Source organism: Capra hircus, chromosome 9 (assembly GCF_001704415.2).
Source record: "Capra hircus breed San Clemente chromosome 9, ASM170441v1, whole genome shotgun sequence".
Classification (NCBI taxonomy): domain Eukaryota; kingdom Metazoa; phylum Chordata; class Mammalia; order Artiodactyla; family Bovidae; genus Capra; species Capra hircus.
In genome coordinates this window covers 27,711,036-27,738,956 of record NC_030816.1, presented here as the reverse complement: position 1 = coordinate 27,738,956, position 27,921 = coordinate 27,711,036, and the positions used below count along the sequence as shown (strand labels likewise).

The 27,921-nt window shown below is 39.8% G+C and overlaps 2 protein-coding genes across 3 annotated transcripts in view; both read left to right on the top strand.

Annotated features, from left to right (window-relative positions):
• FIG4 (FIG4 phosphoinositide 5-phosphatase) overlaps positions 1–27,921 on the top strand; it is a 167,446-nt gene that overhangs the window by 120,896 nt on the left and 18,629 nt on the right. The gene's annotated exons all lie outside the window — the stretch shown is intronic.
• On the top strand, positions 12,629–14,807 carry LOC108636726 (adenylosuccinate synthetase isozyme 2). Its single transcript, XM_018053078.1, has one exon. The coding sequence runs from the start codon at positions 12,692–12,694 to the stop codon at positions 14,060–14,062; it is 1,371 nt and encodes a 456-aa protein (XP_017908567.1). The 5' UTR covers positions 12,629–12,691; the 3' UTR covers positions 14,063–14,807.

Genomic DNA, 27,921 nt, shown 5'->3' with positions numbered 1-27,921 from the left:
CTCAGTTGCAAAGAAGGAAACTTTTTACATTGAAAAAAAATCTTCCCTCGCAAACCCACTTTCCATTTGCTTGCAAAAACACTGTATAAGATGGTTTACATCCATGGGTAAAGGGTCACAGTTTCTATTCTGTATGTGTGATGTCACCAAAACACTAATTAAGTCCCAAAATATCTGAATAAAATATATCCTGTTCCTCATGCAGAAAAAAAGAGGCCTTGAGACTATCTTGACTTTCTTAACCATTTTGTTTTACTATTTATAATTGTGTTAGAAGTTCATTACTTAATGTCAAAATAAAGTCAATTAGTGCTTTTTAAGCATTGTACATCAAAGTAATGCCTCTTTAAATATAAAACTCTTAGACTTATTTCAAAGGATGAATAGCTAAATTAGTAGTTCCTTTATCATGTGATTGGAAAATAGGGAAGTTAATTGACTAAATAGAGTTAGTATGTTCAGATACATTTACTTTCAGTAATAGAGCTAGGGAAAAAAATTCTGATCATCTTAGAAACATCAGTAAACATTTAGTAGATAGAAAAAGAGCAAAATATAACTTTAGGTATGTTTCTGAGAACTCTAAATAAAATTATATTTGAAGCTTCTGAAACCAATAACTTCATCCTTTACAATCTCTTCTACTCATTATTACTCTTACTTGCCCAAAGATTTTGCTTTTACTTGGTTTGAATGGTTTTAACACATATCATTGAACATATCAGTAGGTATTAACTCTTAATTGCATTTTCTCATGCTGTAACGAAATCAGTTACTGGTTTTATATATCATGTAAATGATACAGTTAAATTGAATTTATTGTTTACTAGTTTATTATTTCATTTTAGCATTTCTGTTTTTACATATGGAATTTTGGATATTCCCCAAAGGTCTCATCATGGGAAAATCAGCTGATGTCATCTGAACTCTTTGCATTACTTCTTTCCTCCCAAAACCTGTCTGTAATGACTTCTAGAGACTCAAAAATACAGTCAGAGTTGTGAGGAAGGGTGCAAGACAGCGTACTCAGAATGTTCCATTTGTGCACACGTGCCTTTAGCATATTAGGACCATAACGTTTGGGGAGTGGAAGATGTTTAGAGGTCACTGGACTGTCCTCTGATTTTCTAAGAAAACAAGGCCTGCAGAGGATCTGCAGTTCATTCACTTATAGAATTCATAAATGATGAATCTGGAACTCGAACTTCATTTCTTTAGGACTTAAACCCAAAGTCCCAAAACGTGAAATCCTGAGCCAGGCAGCTGGAATTTCTCCAACCCATGCTTCTATTGGGTGCATCTAAAGGTGGAGGAGCCTCCCACAGGCAGTATGGACAGTAACAAATAGGGACAACTAGCACCTCGAAACCAAAGCAAGTTATAAAAAGCATAAAGCAGTGAGGCTCGCATGTGGTCTGCAGACTCCTAGGGGGTCCTCCAGCCCCCGCTGAGTCAAGTCCTTCTCTGGCCTGGCTCCTAAAATGAATGTACTTTTATCCCCAGCCAGGCCTTCAGGATTGGAGGGGCCATGAGGGAAGGGGCAAGGGGTGTATGTGTGTAAGAGTGAGAGGCAGGTAGGCTAGTTCCACTTAATTTTTAGTGCTTCATCAAGGAATTACTTAAGTATCAACCCTTGAATGCATGTCTTTTTAATATGCTTTGTGGCAAAATGGGAGGTGCACATAAAAGAATTCTGTTGTACATCAAAATATGGAGATTGCCTCAAGGAAAAGCGCATATGAGAGCTGAACCCATTGCTTTTTTCATGGAACACTAATTAAAATAATGACTGAGAGACAAACTGTGAGTATTCAGACTTGAGTATTTGGCAGATAGGTTTTCAAAAATGAAAACAGTAAGCCTGTCACTTCAAGAAAAACAATTGAAAGTACTTGTTACCAGTGATAATGTTAGATATTTCAAGCCAAAAATCAGAATTTTGGAAAACCTGTATCCATCCTCATGAGCAATACTTAAAAGATTTTTCTGGTGAGATGAGATTGGTAACAATCTTAACCAATGTGAATTTTTTTTTAATATTGTATAATGGAATGTCTTACCACTTGGAGGATCTTCATAACTCAGTCAATATTATTGAAATGACCAATGCATGCTTTAAAAAAAATATCATCCATGGATAAGAAAACTTATTCCAAGTGTAAGATGGACCAATGGAGTCTAACACATTATTGACTGGAGACATATTAATACATCTTTTGTTACCCAAATGTTACTGACCAGAGGCGTTATCAATCCATGTTTAGAGACTGATATATTATTAACTGTATCACCATGCAAAGTTGTTAAAGCTTAAAATTAATCAGGAGTTCATTATACATCTTATGATTGTCATTGTTCACCTTTTGCTCCATTAGGTTTTTAAATTTATTTTTAATTGAAGGATAGTTGCTTTACAGTATTGTGTTGGTTTCTACCAAGCATCAACATGCATCAGCCATAGATTTACCCATGTCCTCCATTAGGTTTTTATTCCAACATTGTTTATATTATAAATGCAAGTTTTTTAATATAAATTTATTTATTTTAATTGGAGGCTAATTACTTTACAATATTGTATTGGTTTTGCCATACATCAACATGAATCCACCACAGGTATACACGTGTTCCCCATCCTGAACCCCCCTCCCTCCTCCCTCCCTGTACCATCCCTCTGGGTCGTCTCAGTGCACCAGCCCCAAGCATCCAGTATCATGCATCGAACCTGGACTGGCGATTCGTTTCTTATATGATATTATACATGTTTCATTGCCATTCTCCCAAATCATCCCACCCTCTCCCTCTCCCACAGAGTCCAAAAGACTGTTCTATACATCTGTGTCTCTTTTGCTTTCTCGCATACAGGGTTATCGTTACCATCTTTCTAAATTCCATACATATGCGTTAGTATACTATATTGGTGTTTTTCTTTCTGGCTTACTTCACTCTGTATAATAGGCTCCAGTTTCATCCATCTCATTAGAACTGATTCAAATGTATCCTTTTTAATGGCTGAGTAATACTCCATTGTGTATATGTACCACAGCTTTCTTATCCATTCATCTGCTGATGGACATCTAGGTTGTTTCCATGTCCTGGCTATTATAAACAGTGCTGCGATGAACATTGGGGTACACGTGTCTCTTTCAATTCTGGTTTCCTCGGTGTGTATGCCCAGCAATGGGATTGCTGGGTCATATGGCAGTTCTATTTCCAGTTTTTTAAGGAATCTCCACACTGTTCTCCATAGTTTAGCTGTACTAGTTTGCATTCCCACCAACAGTGTAAGAGGGTTCCCTTTTCTCCACACCCTCTCCAGCATTTATTGCTTGTAGACTTTTGGCTCTCAGCCATTCTGACTGGCATGAAATGGTACCTCATTGTGGTTTTGATTTGCATTTCTCTGATAATGAGTGATGTTGAGCATCTTTTCATGTGTTTGTTAGCCATCTGTATGTCGTCTTTGGAGAAATGTCTATTTAGTTCTTTGGCCCATTTTTTTATTGGGTTGTTTATTTTTCTAGAATTGAGCTGCAGGAGTTGCTTGTATATTTTTAAGATTAGTTGTTTGTCAGTTGCTTTATTTGTTATTATTTCTCCCATTTTGAAGGCTGTCTTTTCACCTTGCCTATAGTTTCCTTTGTTGTGCTGAAGCTTTTAAGTTTAATTAGGTCCCATTTGTTTATTTTTGCTTTTATTTCCAGTATTCTGGGAGGTGGATCATAGAGGATCCTGCTGTGATGTATGTTGGAGAGTGTTTTGCCTATGTTCTCCTCTAGGAGTTTTATAGTTTCTGGTCTTATGTTTAGATCTTTAATCCATTTTGAGTTTATTTTTGTGTATGGTGTTAGAAAGTGTTCTAGTTTCATTCTGTTACAAGTGGTTGACCAGTTTTCCCAGCACCACTTATTAAAGAGATTTGTCTTTAATCCATTGTATATTCTTGCCTCCTTTGTCAAAAATAAGGTGTCCATAGGTGCGTGGATTTACCTCTGGGCTTTCTATTTTGTTCCATTGAGTTTTTTAACCATAAAATTTTCAAAAATTATGCATTGTGAAATTTTGAGTGAAGACTTTTTCCGTGAATTTTATGCAGATTCTTTCTTTGGCTGTCCAAGCGACATATATACTAGTGTCTTAGAAGATGACAGTTCCTCAGAATATAGTTCTGATACAGACAGTGTGAATATTAAACCAATAAAAAGACAAAAAACCTTAGTGATTGATTCTGATATGGAAAGTGAAAATGAAACTCAGTGATGGAGAATGCTATTTTCGTTCTAGAAAACTTTACAGCTGTGTCAGTGTAAAGTAACTATTGGATGTAATAACCAACAAAGTGTTAGGAAAATACAAGAGTTAATTTTTGGTAATGACTTTTTCAAGTCGGTTGCTTCTCAAACAAACTTGTATCACCAACAGAATGAAAAACCATATAAAAAGTATAAGGCTTTAAAATGGACTGATATAACCAGTGGTGACATCAAAAAGTTTCTTAGATTAATGATTTTGATGGGACAAATAAAGCCACCCTGGAAAGAATATTGGTTAACTGATTCCTTATTTGATATTTGAAAGATTTATGATGAGAAGTTTTGAACAAATAATGACATTACTTTAATGGTAACTCAGAAACTCTACTTCCTGGAGACAGAATTTCAACAGTCAAACCTCTTTTGGAATATTTTCTACCAAAATTTCAATCAATATATATATATACCCAAACAAGAGCTATCACTTGATGAGGCAGTGATAATGTGGAGAGGATCAAAAAACCTATAATCCTGGAAAAGTTACAAAACATGGAATTTTGGTCAGGAAATTTAGTGCAAGTGAAAACGATATATATACAACCTTGAGATTCACACAGGTATAAGAAAGAAACTGTAGGAAACAGTATTATTGTTCCTACAACCTTATCTTGGTTCTTGGCACTGTATTTACCAAGACAATTATTATATTACAACAGTGTATCCATCTGAAATATTGTTGAAAACTAAAACCAGAGTCTGTGGGACTATAAGAGAGAATCATGTTTCTACAAAGCAATTGAAGGAGAAATCTAAAAATCTACAGAGAAGAGAAATGACATTTTTACAGAAGGGAGAAGTGATTGTTCTTATATGGAAAGACAAGAGGCTAGTCTGCATGGTGACAACTCTTCATGAAGCTTCCATAGCATCTGCAAGAACGGAAGACGGGAGGACTGGCCATCACATAACTAAGCCCGCTTGTATATTACGGTCTAATAAATATATGAAAGAAGTTGACTGATCTGATCAGTACCTGGCAAACTACAATATCCTCTGGAAAACTCAAAAATGGTATAAAAAAGTGGGTTTCTATTTGAGTAATTGTGGTGTATTCAATGCATTTAAAATTTACTGTAGCCTTAATGCACAGAATAAAATGACAGTTTTTGTTCGCAGTAGCTAGAGAATGGGTAACTGACCATTCTGGTGACTGTAGTCCCACACCTAGTCCCTCTTGTGGCATTTCTAAAAAAACTCCTGACAAAGACCTACCTTGTCAACTACCAGATGAAATAAATGAACATATCTAGAGGAAATAGTACTTACAGGACTAAAAGAACAAAATGCTGCCAGAAAGTTTAGAGTCTGATCTGCCAGGGAAAAGTGCAGTGCAACACAGTATATTTGTAATAGATGTTCTATTCTCCTGCACAGAAGTGCCTGCTATACTGCCTGTCACACTCTAAAGAAATATTAGAATGCTTTAGTAAGACATGTAGAGTTTCAAATAACTACATTAAGTGCAAAAGAAGTTGCTGATATTTACTCAAACACAGGTGTTTCATTATTATTTATATAACAAATCATTGGCCACGGGCATTAGTTTCTGCAAAAATCCTCTGATCAATAATGTGTTAAGATCAAAGTATGTGAAAAGTTCATTGATATGATTTCAGATTCTAGATTGCAACTAACCTTTAAGAAACTTGTCAAGTTTTGGTGTAGTATCAAAGAAAAACATTCTCAGTTATCTGGAAAGACTGTTAAAACCCTTCTTTTCCAATTACATTGAGTTCAGATGTTCCTCATATGTACATTTCAACCAAAACAATGTATTATGACCAATTCAGCTAGACGCACATGTGAGAATTCAATTGTCTTGTTATACCAAACATTAAATTAAAAGATGCTTGCTCCTTGGAAGAAAAGTATTGACAAACCTAGACAACATATTAAGAAGCAGAGACATTACTTTGCCTACAAAGGTCTGTATAGTCAAAGCTATGGTTTTTCCAGTAGTCATGTACAGATGTGAGAGCTGGACAATAAAAAAGGCTGAGCACTGAAGAACTGATGTCTTTGAACTGTAGTGCTGGAGGAGACTCTTGAGAGATCAAACCAGTAAATCCTAAAGGAAATCAACCCTGAATATTCATTGGAAGGACTGAAGCTGAAGCCCCAGTACTTTGACCACCTGATGCGAAGAACTGACTCATTGGAAAAGACCCTGATGCTGGGAAAGATTGAAGGCAGGAAGAGAAGGGGACAACAGAGGATGAGATGGTTGGATGGCATCACCGACTCAATGGATGTGAGTTTGAGAAAGCTCCAGGAAATGGTGAGGGACAGGGAAGCCTGGCGTGTTGCAGTCCATGGGGTCACAAAGAGTCAGACACGACCGAGCAACTGAACAACGATACCAAACACTGAAGAGATTTCCTAACATGTAAAGCACTGCTTCCTTTTAAATTTTGTTTTATTTTGGAAAATAGTATTTATTAGGTTTCTTATTATTCTTAAATGAAGTAATAGAAATTTAAAATTTCTCATACAGTAATAATCAACAAATATAGCCCAATACATCAAAGCTTAGTGGAGGTCCTCAATGTTTTTAAGAATATAAAGGGATCCTGAGACTAAAAAGGTATAAGACAGATTTAAAAGACATAGAATTTATGTCAGTATTAGCACCAAGGCAACACTACATTATAGCCTTGCCAGCTGAATGATATTCCTGACTGTTTGTTTGAAGAAATATTCATTTTTCTATAGTTTTTTTATTGTTTAAGAAATTAAGGAAGCATACAGAAACCTTTAAAAGGAAACTGTCAAATTGTTTGAACCTCTTAGGATACTTTCAGCTCTGAATAACAGAATATCTGACTTACCTGGTTTAAATAAGATAATTTATCTTTCTGTTTCACTGAAAGACTACAGATGGGGCAGCCTCCAGAGCTGCTGATGTAGAAGCACCCAGATTCTTTCCATTTTTCTGCTCTCCCGCCTTCAGACTGGCAGCAAGATGGCTGCAGCAGGTCCAGGTACGAGTCAGACAAAGTAGTGTATGAGGGAGGAGAGGGACGTTTTCCCCGTGACTCCTCCTCAGGAACAGGGAGTCAGAATCTGCCCAGTGGACTTCTTCTTGAGCCTCGATGGCCAGCACTGGGTCACATGCCAGTCCCTAAACTTGTCACGGCCAGGGTCCATGGGCTTACTTTGACTGGTGTAAAATAACCAGTTGGGGGACATGGGTATAAGGAAGTTATCCACAATGACTTAGTTATTAAAAACAATAACAAAAAAATACTTTTGTACTTACTCAGTTAACTGGAAATGTTCACAGGTGCCCAGTAAGACAGGCAGTGTGAACCAGTGGAGAGGATGCTAAGCCTGAGAATCAGGAGCCCTGGGGCCTGGTCCCACAGCTGGCACTGTTGAGGAATGGGTCCGTCCCTGTCAGGACCCTGCTCCCTCTGTAACATGAGGGCTTAAACTAGAGCACTGGTTCTGATGCCTTCTGATTCATTGGTTTCTTTATTCACTCACTCACTCCTTCATTCAATGGCTTTTTTCACAGAACTAGAACAAAAAGTTTTTAAATTTGTGTGGAAGCACAAAAGACCCCAAATAGTTGAAAGCAATCCTGATAAAGAAAAATGGAGCTGGAGGAATCAGGCTTCCTGACTGCAGACTGTATTACAAAGCTGGTTATGGTACTAGCACAAAAACAGAAATACAGATCAATGAAACAGGATAGAAAGCCCGGAAATAAACCCACACACACCTCTGGCCAATTAATCTGTGACACAGGAGGCAAGCATATACAATGGAGGAAAGATAGTCTCTTCAATAAGTGGTTCTGGGAAAACTGGAGAGCTACATGTAAAAGAATGAAACCAGAATATTTCCTAACACCATACACAAAAATAAACTCAAAATGGATCAAAGACCTAGATGTAAGGTTGGACACTATAAATCCCCTAGAGGAAAACATAGGCTGAAATGGGGGACCTAATTAAACTTAAAATCTTCTCTACAGCAAAGGAAACCATAAACAAAAGGACAGCCCTCAGAATGGGAGAAGATATTTGCAAACAAAGCAACTGACAAGGAATTATCCTCCAAAATATACATCAGCTCATGCAGCTCTATATCAAAAGCAACAACAACCAACCCAATAAAAAAATGAGCAGATCTAAATAGACAGGTCTCCTAAGAAGACATATAGCGGTCCAAACAGCACATGAAAAGATGTTCAACATCACGAATTATCAGAGACATGCAAATCAAAACTACAGTGAGGTATCACCTCACACCAGTCAGAATGGCCATCATCATAAGGTCTAAAGCAATAGGTATTGGAGAAGGTGTGGAGAAAAGGGAACCCTTCTACACTGTTAGTGGGAATGTAAATTGGTACAATCACTGTGGAGAATCAGTATGGAGGTTCCTTAAAAAACTAAAAATAGTACTGCCATATGATCCAGCAGTCCACTCCTGGGCATATATCTGGACAAAACTGTGATTTGAAAAGATACATGCACCCAATGTTCATAGCAGCACTATTCACAATAGGCAAGACATGGAAGCAAACTAAATGTCCATTGAGAGAGGACTAGATAAAGAAGGTGGGGTGTGTGTGTGTGTGTGTATGTGTGTGTGTGTGTATACACAATAGAGTAATACTCAGCCATAAAAAAGAATGAAATAATGCCGTTTGCAGAACATGGATGAACCTAGAGACTCATATTACAGTAAGTCTGATAGAGAAGGACAAATATATGGTATTACTCATATGTGGAATCTAACATTTTAAAACAAGATGCAAGTGAACTTATTTACAAAACAGAAACAGATACCAAAAACAAACTTATCATTACCAAAGGGGAGGGATAATTCAGGAGCTTGGGATTAACATACACTCACTACTATGTATAAGATAGATAACCAGCAAGAACCTATGTAGAACACAGGGAACCTCCAATATTCTGTGATAACCTATGTAAGAAAAAAATCTGTAAAAGAATGAATATATGTATTTGTATAACGGAATCATTTTGCTATACCCCTGAAAGTAACACAGCATTGTAAATCAACTATACTCCAATAAAAATTTTCATTTATTTGGCTGTGTCAAGTCTTAGTTTCAGCTCATGCGTGCTTCCTGCGGGGGGCGGGAGGCGCACGGACCCTGTACTTGTGGCACTGGCTCAGTAGTTGCAGCCCATGGGCTCAGTTGCTGCTCAGCGTATGGGATCTCAGTTCCCTAACCAGGGCTGGAACCCATGTCCCCTGCATTGGAAGGCGGATTCTTTACCAATGAACAACCAGGGTAGTCCCTCCAGTAAGGTTTTTAAAATATATAGAGTGCTTACTCTATTGTGGAAGTCACTGGGAAGGATGCAAATATACACTAGAATGCTGCCCATTTAATCACAACAGGTGTTCTTCCTCCTATACTACACACACTGTTAGCCCCAGGGGTGGAAGATCCAAACTGTTTTCACTCATAGAATAAATTGTTTACTGCCTTCAGCAAATAGCACTTGCACAGAGCTCATTAGCCAGCAGTTACATCATGAAAGTTCTCTCTCATCTTATTGAAATATAAGCGATATTCAGAAGTGAGGACATATCCTCACAAGTATCTTCTGCAGGAGATAAGTCTTTGTCTCAGGGAAGATGCTCATGGGCCTATCTGTGATTGTTGCAGCTCCCTCAGTATCAGAAAGAGTGTGATGCAGAGAAACAGGCTGTGAAGAGAACACAGACAGCCATGAGAAATGAGACTTTGTTCTCTGAATACCCGCAGGCACGCTTAGGTTTTATTTTTCAGATAAGATGCTTAGAAAGGCTTTATTTATTTAAAGCCTTTATTTAAAGCTGCTAAACATTTGCAGACTTTTCTCATGTGCAAGGCTGGTTAATTTTTCATGTTTCATGAAGTGTTGAGATAGCTGGGAGAATTTATCTCAGAGCTTAAAATCATGTGATCATTCCCTCAAGAAATATTTGAATTACTGTCAGGTGAAGCAGGACTTTTGCAAGTTGTTTTGGGATCAATAAGTAGAATATATAGGGAGGAAGATTTAGGGTCACTGAACAGAAAATCTTTCCAGCAATTAGAGCTATCAACAATGACATGTAAACATCCCATTATTAAAAGTCACAAATTCTATCACTTAAAGTCCTCAAATAGAGGCTGGATAACCTTCTACCAGCAGTGTAGTGGAGAATTTTTTCACATAATCTGAGTTTAGATAAGATTTGGAAGGAAGTTCATCTCTAGGATTCTGTAATTATTATCACAGCCATCTGCTGATGGCTGTACTCTGATAGCAGAGAATACATGATTTATTTATTCACCACATTTATTGAGCACTTATATGTCACTCTTCTAGACACTGAAGATACAGTAAAGAACAAGACTGACAAGGTCTCTCAAGGCACTAATGTTCTAGGGTAGACAGACAAGTACTGAACTAATAACAAAACAATTTCATATTAGGATACGTGCCTTGCAGAATACAAACCAGGATGCTGGGAGAGAGTGGTTGGGCAGGGAAGGGTCAAGAGCCATTTTAGATTAGGCTTTGAGGGAAAGTCTTTTTGAGGAATTGAGGTTTGAACTGAGACCTAAATGCAGGGGAGGCATCTGTCCTGAGAAGACTGGGAAGGCTGTTCAAAGCGGAGAGAACGTGTGTGGAAGACCAGAGCAGGAACAAGCTTGGCATACAGGTGGCCAGTGGGCACATGGAAAGATACTCAGCATCAGTAATTATTAGAGACATGCAAATCAAAACTACGTTATCACCTCACACCAGTCAGAATGGCCATCATCAAAAAGTCGACAAATTATAAATGCTGGAGAAGGTGTGGAGAGAAGGGAACCCTCCTGTACTGTTGGTGGGAATGTAATTTGGTGCAGCCAATATGGAGGTTCCTTAAAACACTGAGAGTTGCCATATGATCCAGCAACCCCACTCCTGGGCATATATCTGGAGAAAACCACACTTTGAAAAGATACACGCACCCCAGTGTTCACTGCAGCACTATTTCCAGTAACCAAGATGTGGAAACAGCCAAATGTCCATCAACAGATGAATAAATAAAGATGTGATACATACATACCGTGGACCGCTGCTGCTGCTGCTGCTGCTGCTGAGTCGCTTCAGTCGCATCCGACTCTGTGCGACCCCGGACATGAAAAAGAATGAAATAATGCTATTTTCAGCAACATGGATAGACCTAGAGATTATCATGTTAAATAAGTCAGAGAAAGACATCATAGATCACTTATATGTGGAATCTAAAGAAATGATACAAATGAAATTATTTGCAAAATAGAAATATAGAGAACAAACTTACAGTTACCACAGGGGAAAGTGGGAGGCGGGATAAACTAGGAGTTTGGGATTAACAGGTACACACAGTTATATATAGGGATTCCCAACCGGCTCGGTGGTAAGGGATCAGCCTGCCAGTGCAGGAGACTTGGGTTCGACCCCTGGGTGAGGAAGATCCCCTGGAGCAGGAACTAGCAACCCGCTCCAGTATTCTTACCTGGGAAATCCCGTGGACAAGAGGAACCTGGTGGGTCGCAAAAGAGTAGGACACAACTTAGCAACTAAACAACAACTATTATAGGTAAAATAAATAAGGTCCTACTGTATGGCACAGGAAACTATATATTCAATGTCTTGTAGTAAACTATGATGGAAAAGAATCTGAAAAAGAATACATGTGTGTTTGTGTGTAAACTGAGTCACTTTGCTGTACACCAGAAACTAACATTGTAAACCAACTATACTTCAGTTTTTTTTAAAGCACATAGATAAAATACAGCAAAAATATTGCATAAAAAAAAAAAGAAGCAAACAAAATCAAGGGAGACGCACAGAGGGTTGTGTTTTGGGATGGAGTAAGGCATAGATAGGGGCCAGATCTCACCAGAGCTTAGCTGTTACTTATCTAGTGAGAAGCATGGGGTGTAGGGGTGGCCAGGGGATATTTTCAGTGAGTGGCATGCTCTGATGCTGTATCTAAAAGGTGACTATGGGTGCTTTCTGGAGGGTGAATTGTAGGGGCCAGGGATGTAAGCAAAGAGGGGAACAGGAGGAAACTCAAGAGAAGTGTGGTCTCACAGAAGCTAAAAGAAGAAACTGTTTCAGAAAGGAAAGAGTGGGCAGCAGTCTTGAATAGGGAAAAATTATAGAATAGGGAAAAATTATCAGGGAGGTATTGATGGCCTTGATGAGCAATTGTTTATGGGTGGTAGCTTTGCAAGCCCTCTTCAGTGAATTTAGGAAACATTGGAAGCGAGTAAGAGAACACAGGGAGAAGAAACCATTCTTTCAAAAATGCGCAGACGGAGGGCAGTTCAGTTCGCGCACTCCAAGCTACTCGCGTCCCCTTCGGGCTCTCCTCGTGTCTCCGGAGCCATGGCGTTTGCCGAGACCAACCCGGCGGCATCCTCCTTGCCCAACGGCGACTGCGGCCGCCCCAGGGCGCGGCCTGGAGGGAACCGGGTGACGGTGGTGCTCGGCGCGCAGTGGGGCGATGAAGGCAAGGGGAAGGTGGTGGATCTGCTGGCGCAGGACGCCGACATCGTGTGCCGCTGCCAGGGAGGAAATAATGCTGGCCATACAGTTGTTGTAGATTCTGTGGAGTATGATTTTCACCTTTTACCCAGTGGAATAATTAACCCGAATGTTACTGCATTCATTGGAAATGGTGTGGTGATTCATCTACCTGGATTGTTTGAGGAGGCAGAAAAAAATGTTCAAAAAGGAAAAGGTCTGGAAGGCTGGGAGAAAAGGCTTATCATATCTGACAGAGCTCATATTGTATTTGATTTTCATCAGGCAGCTGATGGTATCCAGGAACAACAGAGACAAGAACAAGCAGGAAAAAATTTGGGTACCACAAAAAAGGGCATTGGCCCAGTTTATTCTTCCAAAGCTGCTCGGAGTGGACTCAGGATGTGCGATCTTGTTTCTGACTTTGATGGCTTCTCTGAGAGGTTCAAAGTTCTGGCTAACCAGTACAAATCTATATACCCTACTTTGGAAATAGACATTGAAGGTGAATTACAAAAACTGAAGGGTTATATGGAAAGGATTAAACCAATGGTGAGAGATGGAGTTTATTTCCTGTATGAAGCTCTCCATGGACCACCAAAGAAAATCTTGGTAGAAGGTGCAAATGCAGCACTACTAGATATTGATTTTGGAACTTATCCCTTTGTGACCTCTTCGAACTGTACAGTTGGAGGTGTGTGTACTGGCTTGGGTATGCCCCCTCAAAACGTTGGAGAAGTGTATGGAGTTGTGAAAGCTTATACAACTAGAGTTGGTATTGGTGCCTTCCCTACAGAGCAAGACAATGAAATTGGAGAATTATTACAAACAAGGGGTAGAGAGTTTGGTGTAACGACAGGAAGGAAAAGAAGATGTGGCTGGTTGGACCTTGTTTTGCTCAAATATGCTCATATGATTAATGGCTTTACCGCGTTGGCGCTTACCAAATTGGATATTTTGGACATGTTTACAGAAATCAAAGTTGGAGTTGCATACAAATTAGATGGTGAAATTATACCTCATTTTCCAGCAAACCAAGAAGTCTTAAATAAAGTTGAAGTTCAGTATAAGACTCTCCCAGGATGGAACACAGACATATCAAATGCAAGGACTTTTAAGGAACTACCTATTAATGCACAAAACTATGTTCGATTTATTGAAGATGAACTTCAAATTCCAGTTAAATGGATTGGTGTAGGTAAATCCAGAGAATCTATGATTCAGCTCTTCTAAGGATTTCCAGTGATGCAAGAAACACTCCTGGAGAGGCGGGGAAAGGACTTTCTTAAATATTTCGTTTATGATCTGCAAATTCCAAGAATAAAGACATTGAAGTGAGTTTTAAGCCCTACAGTTGTTTCCAGTCTTTGAGATGGATGGCTGGTGTGGAGATACACTTTGGCATTTTCCAGTGTCAGCTTCCTTAGCTGGCATAATTGCCAAATCATTTGTTGCTCCTGCTGCTCATGGTGCCACGTTTTCTTTGAATGTTTAGTAATAATATAATCAATGTTGTTTGAAATCTAAAATAGAATTACTTTCAGTGTAGTTTTCTTCATTATTGTTGTGTGACTGTGTGTTCATAGGTTTTACCTCTATTGAATGGTAAGAACAATTAATGCAGTTTTGCACAAATATTTTTACATTCTGATCATTCATTTCTGTCACTGTAACCTTTGTTGTTCGAAAGAAAATGATAAGAGAGGAGTCCTGTAAATTTTTGTAATGCTATAAATTCTGTTTAAATTGTGAACTGTTTATTTTCTGCTGAGACCATTGCAAATTTGAGCTTTGGTGGTAGGAAGGGATTATATTCATGAGTCCTCTAATTTGTACAGAACACAAAACTTATTTCTCTTGTGTAAATTATTTAGCATATTGAACATTTGGGTAAATGTTCAAAGAAAAAAAAAAAGTGTTCCCTAAAATAACAATTGTAATGTTAAAAAACTTAGTCATTAAAAGATCTGTTGTGATATTTGGTGGATATTTTTCTTTAATTTCAGACATTAGTTCTGAAATGTATAGCTTTCTTAGCATTATTTCTAAAGTCGGATGGGTTGATATTTGAACATCGTGCCTGCCAGTATGCCTACAGAGTCATCTGTAAGTGTCCAGATGAAACCAACTTGTTGGTCATAATTTTGATCATGCCTTTATTTCTTCTTTCTTGAAAAAAAAAAAAGGGTGTTATTTTGACTATTTGGCTTAACATACTGCATTGTAGATTATCCTTCAATGAACTATTTTAAATGTTTAAATTAGGTGCCACTTAAATTTATTTTATTATACCATCAATAGCTGATTAAAAAGAACCAACTATTAAAAAAAAAAAAAAAAAAAAAAAAAACAAAAATGCGCAGACGGGTGCTGAGAGGTAGGACTGCCTTTGGAGGATATGAAGTCAAGGCCTCATTTTTAAAATAGGAGCTACTACAGCAGCTGCTCCATGGGCTGACAGATGGGGGTCAGCAGAGAGGCAGACTCTGGGGATGCTGGTAGTTAAGTGCAGGGGAAGGATCCTCAAAAGGGGGACTGTGAACTGTTTTGCCTTGTTATTGAAGTTGAAAATGGCATTACCTTTATTGATTAGTTTGTAGTTTTTGGAATGTTCTTATATTAAGTTGAACCATATGAAGTTACCAGTATGCATACATTTTGACCTACAGAAACATCTGTGGCAATATAATTCTACCTAAAAGAATTTGGGTTTTCCACCTTAACTTAGACAATTTCTCTCATAGGACTTTATAAGTTTACATATATTTTAAAATTTTATTTAATTGAAGGATAATTGCTTTAAGAATTTTGTTGTTTTCTGTCAAACTTCAACATGAATCAGTCATAGGTATACATATATCCTCTCCCTTTGAACCTCCCTCCCATCTCCCTCCCCATCCCACCCCTCTAGGTTGACACAGATCCCTGTTTGAGTTTCCTGAGCCATACAGCAAATTCCTGTTGGCTATCTATTTCACATATGGTAATGTAAGTTTCCATGTTACTCTTTCCATACATCTCATGCTCTCCTCCCCTCTTCCCATGTCCATAAGTCTATTCTCTATGTCTGTTTCTCTATTGCTGCCCTGCAAATAAATTCTTCAGTACCATTTTTCTAGATTCCATATAATGCATTAGAATACAATATTTATCTTTCTCTTTCTGACTCAGTTCACTCTGTATAATAGGTTCTAGGTTCATCCACCTCATTAGAACTGACTCAAATGCATTCCTTTTTATGGCTGAGTAATATTCCATTGTGTATATGTACCACAACTTCCTTATCCATTCATCTGTCGATGGACATCTAGGTTGCTTCCATGTTCTAGCTACTGTAGATGGTGCTGCAGTGAACATTGGGATACATGTGTCTTTTTCAATTTTATTTTCCTCAGGGTATATGTCTAGGAGTGGGGTTACTGGGTCATATGGTGGTTTTATTCCTAGTTTTTTAAGGAATCAACATACCGTCTTCCATAGTGGCTGCATCAATTTGCATTCCCACCAACAGTACAGGACTGTTCCCTTTTCTCCACACCCTCTCCAGCATTTGTTGTTTGTAGACTTTTTAAAGTTGGCCATTCTGACTGGTGTGAGGTGATATGTAGTTTTGATTTGCATTTCTCTAATAATGAGCAATGTTGAGCTTCTTTTGATGTGTTTATTAGCCATCTGTATGTCTTTTTGAAGATATGTCTGTTTATGTCTTTCGCCCACTTTTTGATTGTGTTGTTTGTTTTTCTGGTATTGAGTTGTATGAGTTGCTTATATATTTTGGAAATTAGTCCTTTGTCAGTTGTTTCATTTGCTATATTTCTCCCATTCTGAGGGTTGTGTTTTCACCTTACTTATAGTTCCTTTGCTGTGCAAAAATTTTAAGTTTAATCAGATGCCACTTGTTTACTTATCTTTTTATTTCTATTACTCAAGGAGGTAGGTCATAGAGGATCTTGCTTTGATTTATGTCCTAAAGTGTTCTCCCTGTGTTTCCTTTAAAAGTTTTACAGTTTGTGGTCTTAAATTTAGGTCTTTAATCCATTTTGAGTTTATGTTTGTGTGTGGTGTTAGGAGGTGTTCAAATTTCATTCTTTTCCACAGGACTGGAAAAGGTCAGTTTTCATTCTAATCCCAAAGAAAGGCAATGCCAAAGAATGCTCAAACTACCGCACAATTGCACTCATCTCACACGCTAGTAAAGTAATGCTCAAAATTCTCCAAGCCAGGCTTCAGCAATACATGAACCGTGAACTTCCAGATGTTCAGGATGCTTTTAGAAAGGGCAGAGGAACCAGAGATCAAATTGCCAACATCTGCTGGATCATTGAAACACCAAGAGAGTTTCAGAAAAACATCTATTTCTGCTTTATTGACTATGCCAAAGCCTTTGACTGTGTGGATCACAATAAACTGTGGAAAATTCTTAAAGATGGGAATACCAGACCACCTGACCTGCCTCTTGAGAAACCTGTATGCAGGTCACGAAGCAACAGTTAGAACTGGACATTGAACAACAGACTGGTTCCAAATAGGAAAAGGAGTATGTCAAGGTTGTATATTGTCACTCTGCTTATTTAACTTATATGCAGCGTACATCATGTGAAATACCAGGATGGATGAAGCACAAGCTGGAATCAAGATTGCCGGGAGAAATATCAATAACCTCAGATATGCAGATGACACCACCCTAATGGCAGAAAGTGAAGAGGAACTAAAAAGCCTCTTGATAAAAGTGAAAGAGGAGAGTGAAAAAGTTGGCTTAAAGCTCAACATTCAGAAAACGAAGATCATGGCATCCAGTCCCATCACTTCATGGGAAATAGATGGGGAAACAGTGGAAACAGTGTCAGACTTTATTTTTGTGGGCTCCAAAATCACTGCAGATGGTGATTGCAGCCATGAAATTAAAAGACGCTTACTCCTTGGGAGAAAATTTATGACCCACCTAGATAGCCTATTCAAAAGCAGAGACATTACTTTGCCAACAAAGTTCCATCTAGTCAAGGCTATAGTTTTTCCTGTGGTCATGTATGGATGTGAGAGTTGGACTGTGAAGAAGGCTGAGCGCTGAAGAATTGATGCTTTTGAACTGTGGTGTTGGAGAAGACTCTTGAGAGTCCCTTGGACTGCAAGGAGATCCCACCAATCTATTCTGAAGGAGATCAGCCCTGGGATTTCTTTGGAAGGAATGATGCTAAAGCTGAAACTCCAGTATTTTGGCCACCTGATGCGAAGAGTTGACTCATTGGAAAAGACTCTGATGCTGGGAGGAATTGGGGGCAGGAGGAGAAGGGGATGACCGAGGATGAGATGGCTGGATGGCATCACTAACTCAATGGACGTGAGTCTGAGTCAACTCTGGGAGTTGGTAATGGACAGGGAGGCCTGGAGTGCTGTGATTCATGGGGTCGCAAAGAGTCGGACACGACTGAGCGACTGAACTGAACTGAACTGAACTGATTTTGTAGATCTGTTTTCTTCTCCTGTGTTTCCTGACTATATAAGTCTTTTTAACTTTAGTTGTAAAGCTGGTTTGGTGGTACTGAATTCTCTTAACTTTTGCTTGTCCGAAAAGCTTTTGATTTCTCCATCGATTTTGAATGAGATTCTTGCTGGGTAAAGTAATCTTGGTTGTAGATTTTTCCCTTTCAGTAGTTTACGTATATCCTGCCATTCCCTTCTGGCCTGCAGGGTTTCTGCTGAGAGATCAGCTGTTAAACATCTGGCGTATCCCATGTATGTTACTTGTTGCTTTTCCCTTGCTGCTTTTAATATTATTTCTTTGTGTTTAGTTTTTGTTAGTTTAATTAGTTTGTGTGTTGGCATGTTTCTCCTTGAGTTTATCCTGTATGGGACTCTTTGCACTTCTTGACCTTGATTGACTATTTGCTTTTCCATGTTGGGGAAATTTTCAGCTATAAACTCTTCAAAACTTTTCTCATACCCTTTCTTTTTCTCTTCTTCTTGTGGGACCCCTATAATTTGAATGTTGGTGCATTTGATATTGTCCCAGAGGTCTCTGAGACTATCCTCAGTCCTTTTCATTCTTTTTACTTTATTCTGCTCTTCAGAAGGTATTTCCACCATTTTATCTTCCAGCTCACTGATTCATTCTTCTGCTTCAGATATTCTGCTATTGATTACTTATAGAATATTTTTCATTTCAGTAATTGTGTTGTCTGTGTATGTTTATTCTTTAATTCTTCTAGGTCTTTGTTAATTGATTCTTACATTTTCTCCATTCTGTTTGCAAGGTTTTTTTTTTAATCATCTTTACTATCATTATTCTGAATTCTTTTTCAGGTAGTTTGCCTATTTCCTCTTCATTTATTTGAACTCCTGTGTTTCTAGTTTGTTCCTTCTTTTGTGTGGTATTTCTCTGCCTGTTTTTTTTTTTTTTTTTTTAATTTACTGTGTTTGATGTCTTCTTTTCCCAGGCACCAAGGTTGAATTCATTCTTCCTTTTGGTTTCTTCCCTCCTAAGGTTAGTCCAGTGGTTTTGGTAAGCTTCATATAGGGTGAGATTTGTGTCAAGTTTTTCCTGTGATGAGCAAGGCTGATTGAGGTGGTAACCCTGTCTGCTAATGAGTGGGGTTTGTATTTTTGTTTGTTTGTTGTTTAGATGAGCGTTCTGCACTGGTGCTACTGGTGGTTGGGTGTTACTGCATCTTTTATTCAGGTGGTTTTCTCTGTGTGAGTTCTCACTATTTGTTATTTCCTAGAGTGAGTTCTCTGGTAGTCTAGGGTCTTGGAATCAGTGCTGTCACTCCAAAGGCTCAGGGTTTGATTTCAACTTCAGGCAACAACAAGTAGAAACTGAGAAGAAAAGGCTGTCTTCTCTAACACTTAGTCATGAAAATCCTGATTCATTCTTGCAAAAATTTTACTGGATCATCACTCACATAGGATGGCAACCATAAGGGTGGGGCTTCTGAACTTCACATAAGGAACAACTGAAGTACCTGGGGAATATTCAGCCTTCCAAGATCTTACCAGCTGATAAGTAAAAGGCAGTGGAGGGAGCGTAGGGCAGGAACAGCACCTGGGCATGTGCCCAAGGGGGTGGCTGCATGAGGTTCCTAAAAGCTGAGGGCAAAAAGTGTATTTACATTTTAAATTTGGAAGCAATCTCAAACTGTCTCAGTTCACTTCAGTCTGTCGCTCAGTCATGTCTGACTCTTTGCAACCCCATGAATCTCAGCACGCCAGGCCTCCCTGTCCATCACCAATTTCCAGAGTTCACCCAAACTCATGTGCATCGAGTCGGTGATGCCATCCAGCCATCTCATTTTGTGTCATCCCCTTCTCCTCCTGCCCCTAATTCCTCCCAGCATCAGGATCTTTTCCACTGAGTCAACTCTTTGCATGAGGTGGCCAAAGTATTGGAGTTTCAGCCTCAGCATCAGTCCTTCCATTGAACACCCAGGACTGATCTCCTTTAGGATAGACTGGCTGGATCTCCTTGCAGTCCAAGGGACTCTCAAGAGTCTTCTCCAACACCACAGTTCAAAAGCATCAATTCTTTGGCACTCAGCTTTCTTCACAGTCCAACTCTCACATCTATACGTGACCGCTGGAGAAACCACAGCCTTGACTAGACAGACCTTTGTTGGCAAAGTAATGTCTCTGCTTTTGAATATGCTATCTAGGTGGGTCATAACTTTCCTTCCAAGGAGTAAGCACCTTTTAATTTCATGGCTGCAATCACCATCTGCAGTGATTTTGGAGCCCCTGAAAATAAAGTCTGACACAGTTTCCACTGTTTCCCCATCTATTTCCCATGAAGTGATGGGACCAGATCTTCGTTTTCTGAATGTTGAGCTTTAAGCCAACTTTTTCACTCTCTTCTTTCAATTTCATCAGGAGGATTTTTAGTTCCTCTTCACTTTCTGCCATAAGGGTGGTGTCATCTGCATATCTGAGGTTATTGATATTTCCCCCAGCAATCTTGATTCCAGCTTGTGCTTCTTCCAGCCCAGCATTTCTCATGATGTACTCTGCATATAAGTTAAATAAGCAGGGTGACAATATACAGCCTTGACTTACTCCTTTTCCCATTTGGAACTCATCTGTTGTTCCATGTCCAGTTCTTACTGTTGCTTCCTGACCTGCATACAGGTTTCTCAAGAGGCAGGTCAGGTGGTCTGGTATTCCCATCTCTTGAGGAATTTTCCACAGTTTATTGTGATCCACACAGTCAAAGGCTTTGACATAGTCAATAAAGGAGAAATAGATGTTTTTCTGGAACTCTCTTGCTTTTTTGATGATCCAGCGGGTGTTGGTGATTTAATCTCTGGTTCCTCTGCCTTTTCTAAAACCAGCTTGAACATCTGGAAGTTCACTGTTCACATGTTGCGGAAGCCTGGCTTGGAGAATTTTGAGCATTACATTACTAGCGTGTGAGATGAGTTCAATTGTGCGGTAGTTTGAGTGTTCCTTGGCATTGCCTTTCTTTGGGATTGGAATGAAAACTGACCTTTTCCAGTCCTGTGGCCACTGCTGAGTTTTCCAAATATGCTGGCATATTGAGTGCAGCACTTTCACAGCATCATCTTTCAGGATTTGAAATAGCTCCACTGGAATTCCATCACCTCCACTAGCTTTGTTCATAGTGATTCTTTCTAAGGCCCACTTAACTTCACATTCCAGGATGTCTGGCTCTAGGTGAGTGATCACAACATCGTGATTATCTGGGTCGTGAAGATCTTTTTTGTACAGTTCTTCTGTGTATTCTTGCCACCTCTTCTTAATCTCTTTTGCTTTTGTTAGGTCCATACCATTTTTGTCCTTTATTGAGCCCATCTTTGCGTGAAATGTTCTCTTGGTATCTCTGATTTTCTTAAAGAGATCTGTAGTCTTTCCCATTCTGTTGGTCTCCTCTATTTCCTTGCATTGATCACTGAGGAAGGCTTTCTTATCTCTCCTTGCTATTCTTTGGAACTCTGCATTCAGATGCTTACATCTTTCCTTTTCTCCTTTGGTTTTTGCTTCTCTTCTTTTCACAGCTATTTGTAAGGCCTCCCCAGACAGCCAGTTTGCTTTTTTGCATTTCTTTTCCATGGGGATGGTCTTGATCCCTGTCTCCTATACAATGTCATGAACCTCCATCCAGAGTTCATCAGGGAATCTATCTATCAGGTCTAGTCCCTTAAATCCATTTCTCACTTCCAGTGTATAATCATAAGGGATTTGATTTAGGTCATTCCTGAATGTCTTCCCTGGTGGCTCAGAGGTTAAAGTGTCTGCCTGCAATGCAGGAGACCTGGGTTCGATCCCTGGGTCAGGAAGATCCCCTGGAGAAAGAAATGACAACCCAGTCCAGTTTCTTGCCTGGAGAATCCCATGGACAGAGGAGACTGGTGGGCTACAGTCCACGGGGTCGCAAAGAGTCGGACACGACTGAGCGACTTCACTTTCACTTTCATACCTGAATGGTCAAGTGGTTTTCCCTACTTCCTTCAATTGAAGTCTGAATTTGGCAATAAGGAGTTCATGATCTGAGCCACAGTCAGCTCCCGGTCTTGTTTTGCTGACCGTATAGAGCTTCTCCATCCTTGGCTGCAAAGAATAGAATCAATCTGATTTCGGTGTCGACCATCTGGTGATGTCTATGTAAAGTCTTCTCTTGTGCTGTTGGAAGAGGGTGTTTGCTATGATCAGTGTGTTCTCTTGGCAAAACTCTATTAGCCTTTGCCCTGCTTCATTCTGTACTCCAAGGCCAAATTTGCCTGTTACTCCAGGTGTTTCTTGACTTCCTACTTTTGCATTCCAGTCCCCTATAATGAAAAGGACATCTTTTTTGGGTCTTGTAGTTCTTCATAGAACTGTTCAACTTCCGCTTCTTTAGCGTTACTGGTTGGGGCATAGGCTTGGATTACCATGATATTGAATGGTTTGTCTCGGCAATGAACAGAGATCATTCTGCCATTTTTGAGATTGCATCCAAGTACTGTATTTCGGACTCTTTTGTTGACCATGATGGCTACTCCATTTCTTCTAAGGGATTCCTGCCCACAGTAGTAGATATAATGGTCATCTGAGTTAAATTCACCCATTCCAGTCCATTTTAGTTCACTGATTCGTAGAATGTCTATGCTCAGTCTTGCCATCTCTTGTATGACCACTTCCAATTTGCCTTGATTCATGGACCTAACATTCCAGGTTCCTACGCAGTATTGCTCTTTACAGCATTGGACCTTGCTTCTATCACCAGTCACATCCACAACTGGGTATTGTTTTTGCTTTGGCTCCATCCCTTCATTCTTTCTAGAGTTATTTCTCCACTGATCTCCAGTAGCATACTGGGCACTTACCGACCTGGGGAGTTCCTCTTTCAGTATCCTATCATTTTGCCCTTTCATACTCTTCATGGGGTTCTCAAGGCAAGAATACTGAAGTGGTTTGCCATTCCCGTCTCCAGTGGATCACATTCTGTCAGACCTCTCCACCATGACCCATCCGTCTTGGGTGGCCCCACATGGCGTGGTTTGGTTTCATTGAGTTAGACAAGGCTGTGGTCCATGTGATCAGATTGGCTAGTTTTCTGTGATTATGATTTCAGTGTGTCTGCCCTCTGATGTCCTCTCGCAACACCTACTGTCTTACTTGGGTTTCAGGGACTTAATATATCAGAAATTCATGCATTTGAATGTCTAAGGCTGCTAAACTCTTTTTAAGGTACTGAGAAAAAGCATATAGGGTGTACACAGACACATATATGCTAAGTATATAGATATATTCAATAAATAATATATATAACGTTTATGCTTATATATATTAATATATACATGTTTTCTTTAAACACAATGCTGAGGAAGGGGCTATGTGTATATATATATTTCAGCACTCCCCACAAAGTGATATATACTTCAAATGAGTCTGTGGGACCTCATTTTTATAATGTCCCTTCCACTGTGCAGGCACTAGAACAGAAGTATAGTTGATGAGTATTTAGGGTGCTATGCTCAGTCACTCCATCATGTCCAACCCTTTGCGATCCCATGGACTGTAGCATGCCAGTCTCCTCTGTCCATGGGATTATCCCAGCAACGACACCTGAGTGGGCTGCCATTTCCTGCTCCAGAGGATCTTCCTGCCCCAGGGATCAAACCCACATCTACTGTGGCTCCTGTATGGGCAGGCAGATTCTTTACCACCGTGCCACCTGGGAAGCCCCCTAGATAATGTATGACACTTATTCTTAGAATTGGAACATCTTGCTTTTAAAATGTGACTTTCTATTTTACACTGCTATACATAAGGGCCTTAGAGGCTGTTACAAGCTTGTGAGAGTGAAGTTTTTGGTTAAAATGCCATTACATCACTGCCACACATGCCTGTTATAAATAAAAAGAACAAGGTTTATCCAATATTTATCATGGAAAAACTGCTGTGCTTTAAATCTATCAATGCTTTTCACCTTTTTATTGTAAATAAGACCTATAATAGAAAGCCACACAAAACAAACACATAGAATTATTAGAAGGTAAACATAAGCTGGGTCAAGCAGCAGAAATTTCGGCAGCTGACCCAGAAACCCCTTCCATGTGTTCCGTCCTCATCACAACACTCTCTCTCCCCTTATAAGGAGCCATCAACCTGACTTCTACAGTATTCACTTCGTTGCACTTTAAAAAGAGATTTTTTTCATTCACATGTGCATCCCTAGACTATAGTTTAATCTTGCACCAGTAGCCTTTTAATCTACAGATTCTCCCTCCTTTCTTTTCCTTAACAATCTATCTGTCGAAGAAACCAGGTTGTAGAATTCCTCTCAGTCTGGGTTTCTGGGTTTTGTTGACGGCATTTTCACGATGCAGCTCAGAAATGTCCCTCTGTTCTTTATATTTCTTGCATGTCAGCAGTTGTATCCAGAGGCTTGGTGAGATTTACAGTTGCTGTGGCGAGCACACCAGAGGTAGAGCGCTGTGTCATCAGAAGGGCCGCAGTGTCTAGCTGGTTTTTTTATGATTTCCACAATCACTAATGCGCTATGCCTAGATCAACTCATTACACTTAAAAAAAAATGTATTTATTTATTTGGCTGTGCCTAGTCTTATTTGCAGTGTGTAGGATCTAGTTTCCTGACCAAGGATTGAACGCAGGCCCCTGCCCTGGGAGTGTGGAATGCCAGTGGATCACCAAGGAAGTCATATGCTTGATTCTTTCACTTTATTTGCCCACTTTCCAGATAATGAAATAGTTCCTTATTATCCTTGTAAGGTGACCATATTTTTAAAAAACCAATCATAAACTCACAGATTTAAACATATTTGAGTTCCGTTCTATTGCAATTACTGTTCTTTTTGAAGTTCAAATGGTCCCATCTTTGTCCAGGGAGCCAGCATCACTAGAGTATCATAGTGCATATCACTAGCCCAAGAAAAGATCAAACTTCAAAATTTGAAGCGCAGTTTTCTATTGAGTGCATATCACTTTCACACCATCGTAAAGTCAAAAAATTAAGTTGGACCATTGTGAGTTGGAGACTGTCTGCACTCCATTTTTTTTTTTTTTCTGACATAAAGCGTTGTGTTTAAAAGCCTGAGCATAATCCAACTTTCCCTTAAAATACACTGTCTTTTAGATGTCTAAAGGAACTTTTCCTTTAAAGTCCAGTTAACTTACTGCATGGGATTATTCGGGGTCAGGATTCTCAGGTGTACGTTGTGACTTTGAGTAGGCAGTTTTCAATTTCAGGAAAAACGTTTCTTGGCATTACCATTTTTAGTATTTTTTTCAGTTCCCTTGCTTTGTTTTTCTTCATCAAGGCTCCTCCTGTCCATGCTGAATCTTCCTTGTCTGTTGCCTACATGTGACATTTTCTCTTAAATCTTTTTAATGTCTTTCCTCATTATATACTTTTGGCTGTGCTGGGCGTTCGCTGCTGCAGGCTTTTCTTCAGCTGCGGCGAGCAGGGGCTACTCTCCAGTCTGGGTGCGTGGGCTTCTCGCTGCAGCACGGGCCCCAGTGCATGAGGGCTTCGCCAGCTCTGGCACGGGGCTCAGTGATTGCGGTTCCTGGGCTCTAGGGGGCAGGCTCAACAGCTGTGCCGCATAGGCTTAGCTGCACGTGGAATCTTCCCAGACAAGGGATCAAACGCGTGTCTCCTGCGTTGGTAGGCAGATTCTTACCCACTGTGCCTCCAAGGAAGCCCCTCTCATTTCTTTTTGAATTTTAGAGTTTTATATTTTAAGCTCATTTTGTAATACTATGCTTCAGTGTTTCCTTTTTTAATAAAATTTTATTTTTATTTTTTAACACTGAAAACATTTTTTATTGGGGTATAGCCAATTAACAATGTTGTGATAGTTTCAGGTGAACAGTGAAGGGACTCAGCCATACATATACATGCATCTATTCTCCCCCAAACCCTCCTTCTGTCCAGGCTGGCACATGACATTGAGTAGAGTTCCATGTGCTATACACTAGGTCCTTGTTGGTTATCCGTTTTGAATATAGCAGCGTGCACATGACCCTTCCAAAGTCCCTAAGTATCCCTCCCCCCGGCAGCCATGTTTTCTGTGAGTCTCTTTCTTTTTTTTTAAAGTAAGTTCATTTGTATCATTTCTTTTCAGATTCCACATATAAGGGATGTCTTATATTTCTCCTTCTCTGTCTGACTTACTTTACTTAGTATGACACTCTCTTGATCCATCCATGTTGCTGCAAATGGCCTTATTCCATTCTTTTTAATGGCCGAGTAATATTCCATTGTGTGTTTTTATATACACATGCACACACACATACATGACTTCTTTATCCATTTCTCTGTTGATGGACATTTAGGTTGTTTGCATGTCTTGGCCATTGTAAACAGTGCTGCAGTGAACACTGGGGTGCGTGTATCTTCCGGGCCATGTTTTTCTCTGGATATATGCCCAGGAGTGGGATTGCAGGCTCATGTGGTAGGTCTATTTTTAGTTTCTTAAGGACCCTCCACACTGTTCTCCATAGTGGCTGTACCAGTTTACATTCCCACCAACAGTTATGCTTCAGTTTTGACCTCTTCCATCAAGTTGTCTTTCCAGCATGCTTTCATCAGAGCGATGTTATTCTGCTCCATGTTCTTTCATTTCCCTAGTAACTTCTTATGAGCTTGGAAGTTGATACTTTTCTGTGGCTCCTTATGCAAAATTAGCTTTTCTGAATAGTTAGAAGGAAGTGCAGTTCAAGAAAATCTCACTAACTTGATGGAACTCCCTCTTTGGTTATCACCGTCAAGTGTTTAAAACCATGGCCTCTTGCTTTCTGATATTTCCTGTTGTCCTTTAATCGCTAGTCATCTCGGCTCTTTGCGACCCCATGGATTGTAGCCCACCAGGCTCCTCTGTCCATGGGATTTCCCAGGCGAGAATACAGGAGTGGGTTGCCATTTTCTGTATCTCTTCCTTTTCCCCACTTTTATCTGGACTTCCTCTTTCCCTCATGTCTCCTGGCACTGTTGTGCTCAATTTTGACTCCACTGTCAGCATTTTCTCTTTAGATGGTGCCCTGGCCTGGAAGAGGGCTTTGGTTTTAGGGTTCAGGAGTTAATGTGGCCCAGACTGCCTGAGTTCCTTTCAGAACCCACCAAGAACCCTGGCACTCATCTGGCACTGAATTGGGTAAACCCCCTCCCAGTTTCAGCTGCTATGCTCAAATCAGCCTGCACTCATTTCCAGTGCATTCCTATTACCTGTGCTGGGGTTCTCCTGGTCTCAGGTCTGGCAGATGCCCTGTTGTCTCCCCAGCCCTAACTTATTCCTTTCATACAAACATTGATATCCTGCAGGTTTTGTGGCTGCTGGAGGTTTATCTCTACCACCTGCTTATACTTTGAGATCTGTGGATAACTCACTTGGTTTTGATGTAAGTGCTGCATGCTATCTAGTTGTTCTGTTTTACATGAGGATTCAGAGATTCGAATAACAATGTTGCAGCTGTCTTTTTCCCAGATCTTCAAGGTCTATTTTTCACCCATCCCCAAAGCTAGTCCCTAAATGAGACATACTGCTGCCTCATGGCCATACTGTCCTTGCTGCTGAAGTAGGCATTGCCACACTACTGCTCCTTATCCAGGGCTTTTCTCAGAGAAACTGTCAGAGACAGCTGAA

Bases quoted from the DNA above. Each gene is read 5' to 3' on its own strand.
- LOC108636726 (XM_018053078.1), top strand. From the start codon at position 12,692: ATGGCGTTTGCCGAGACCAACCCGGCGGCATCCTCCTTGCCCAACGGC.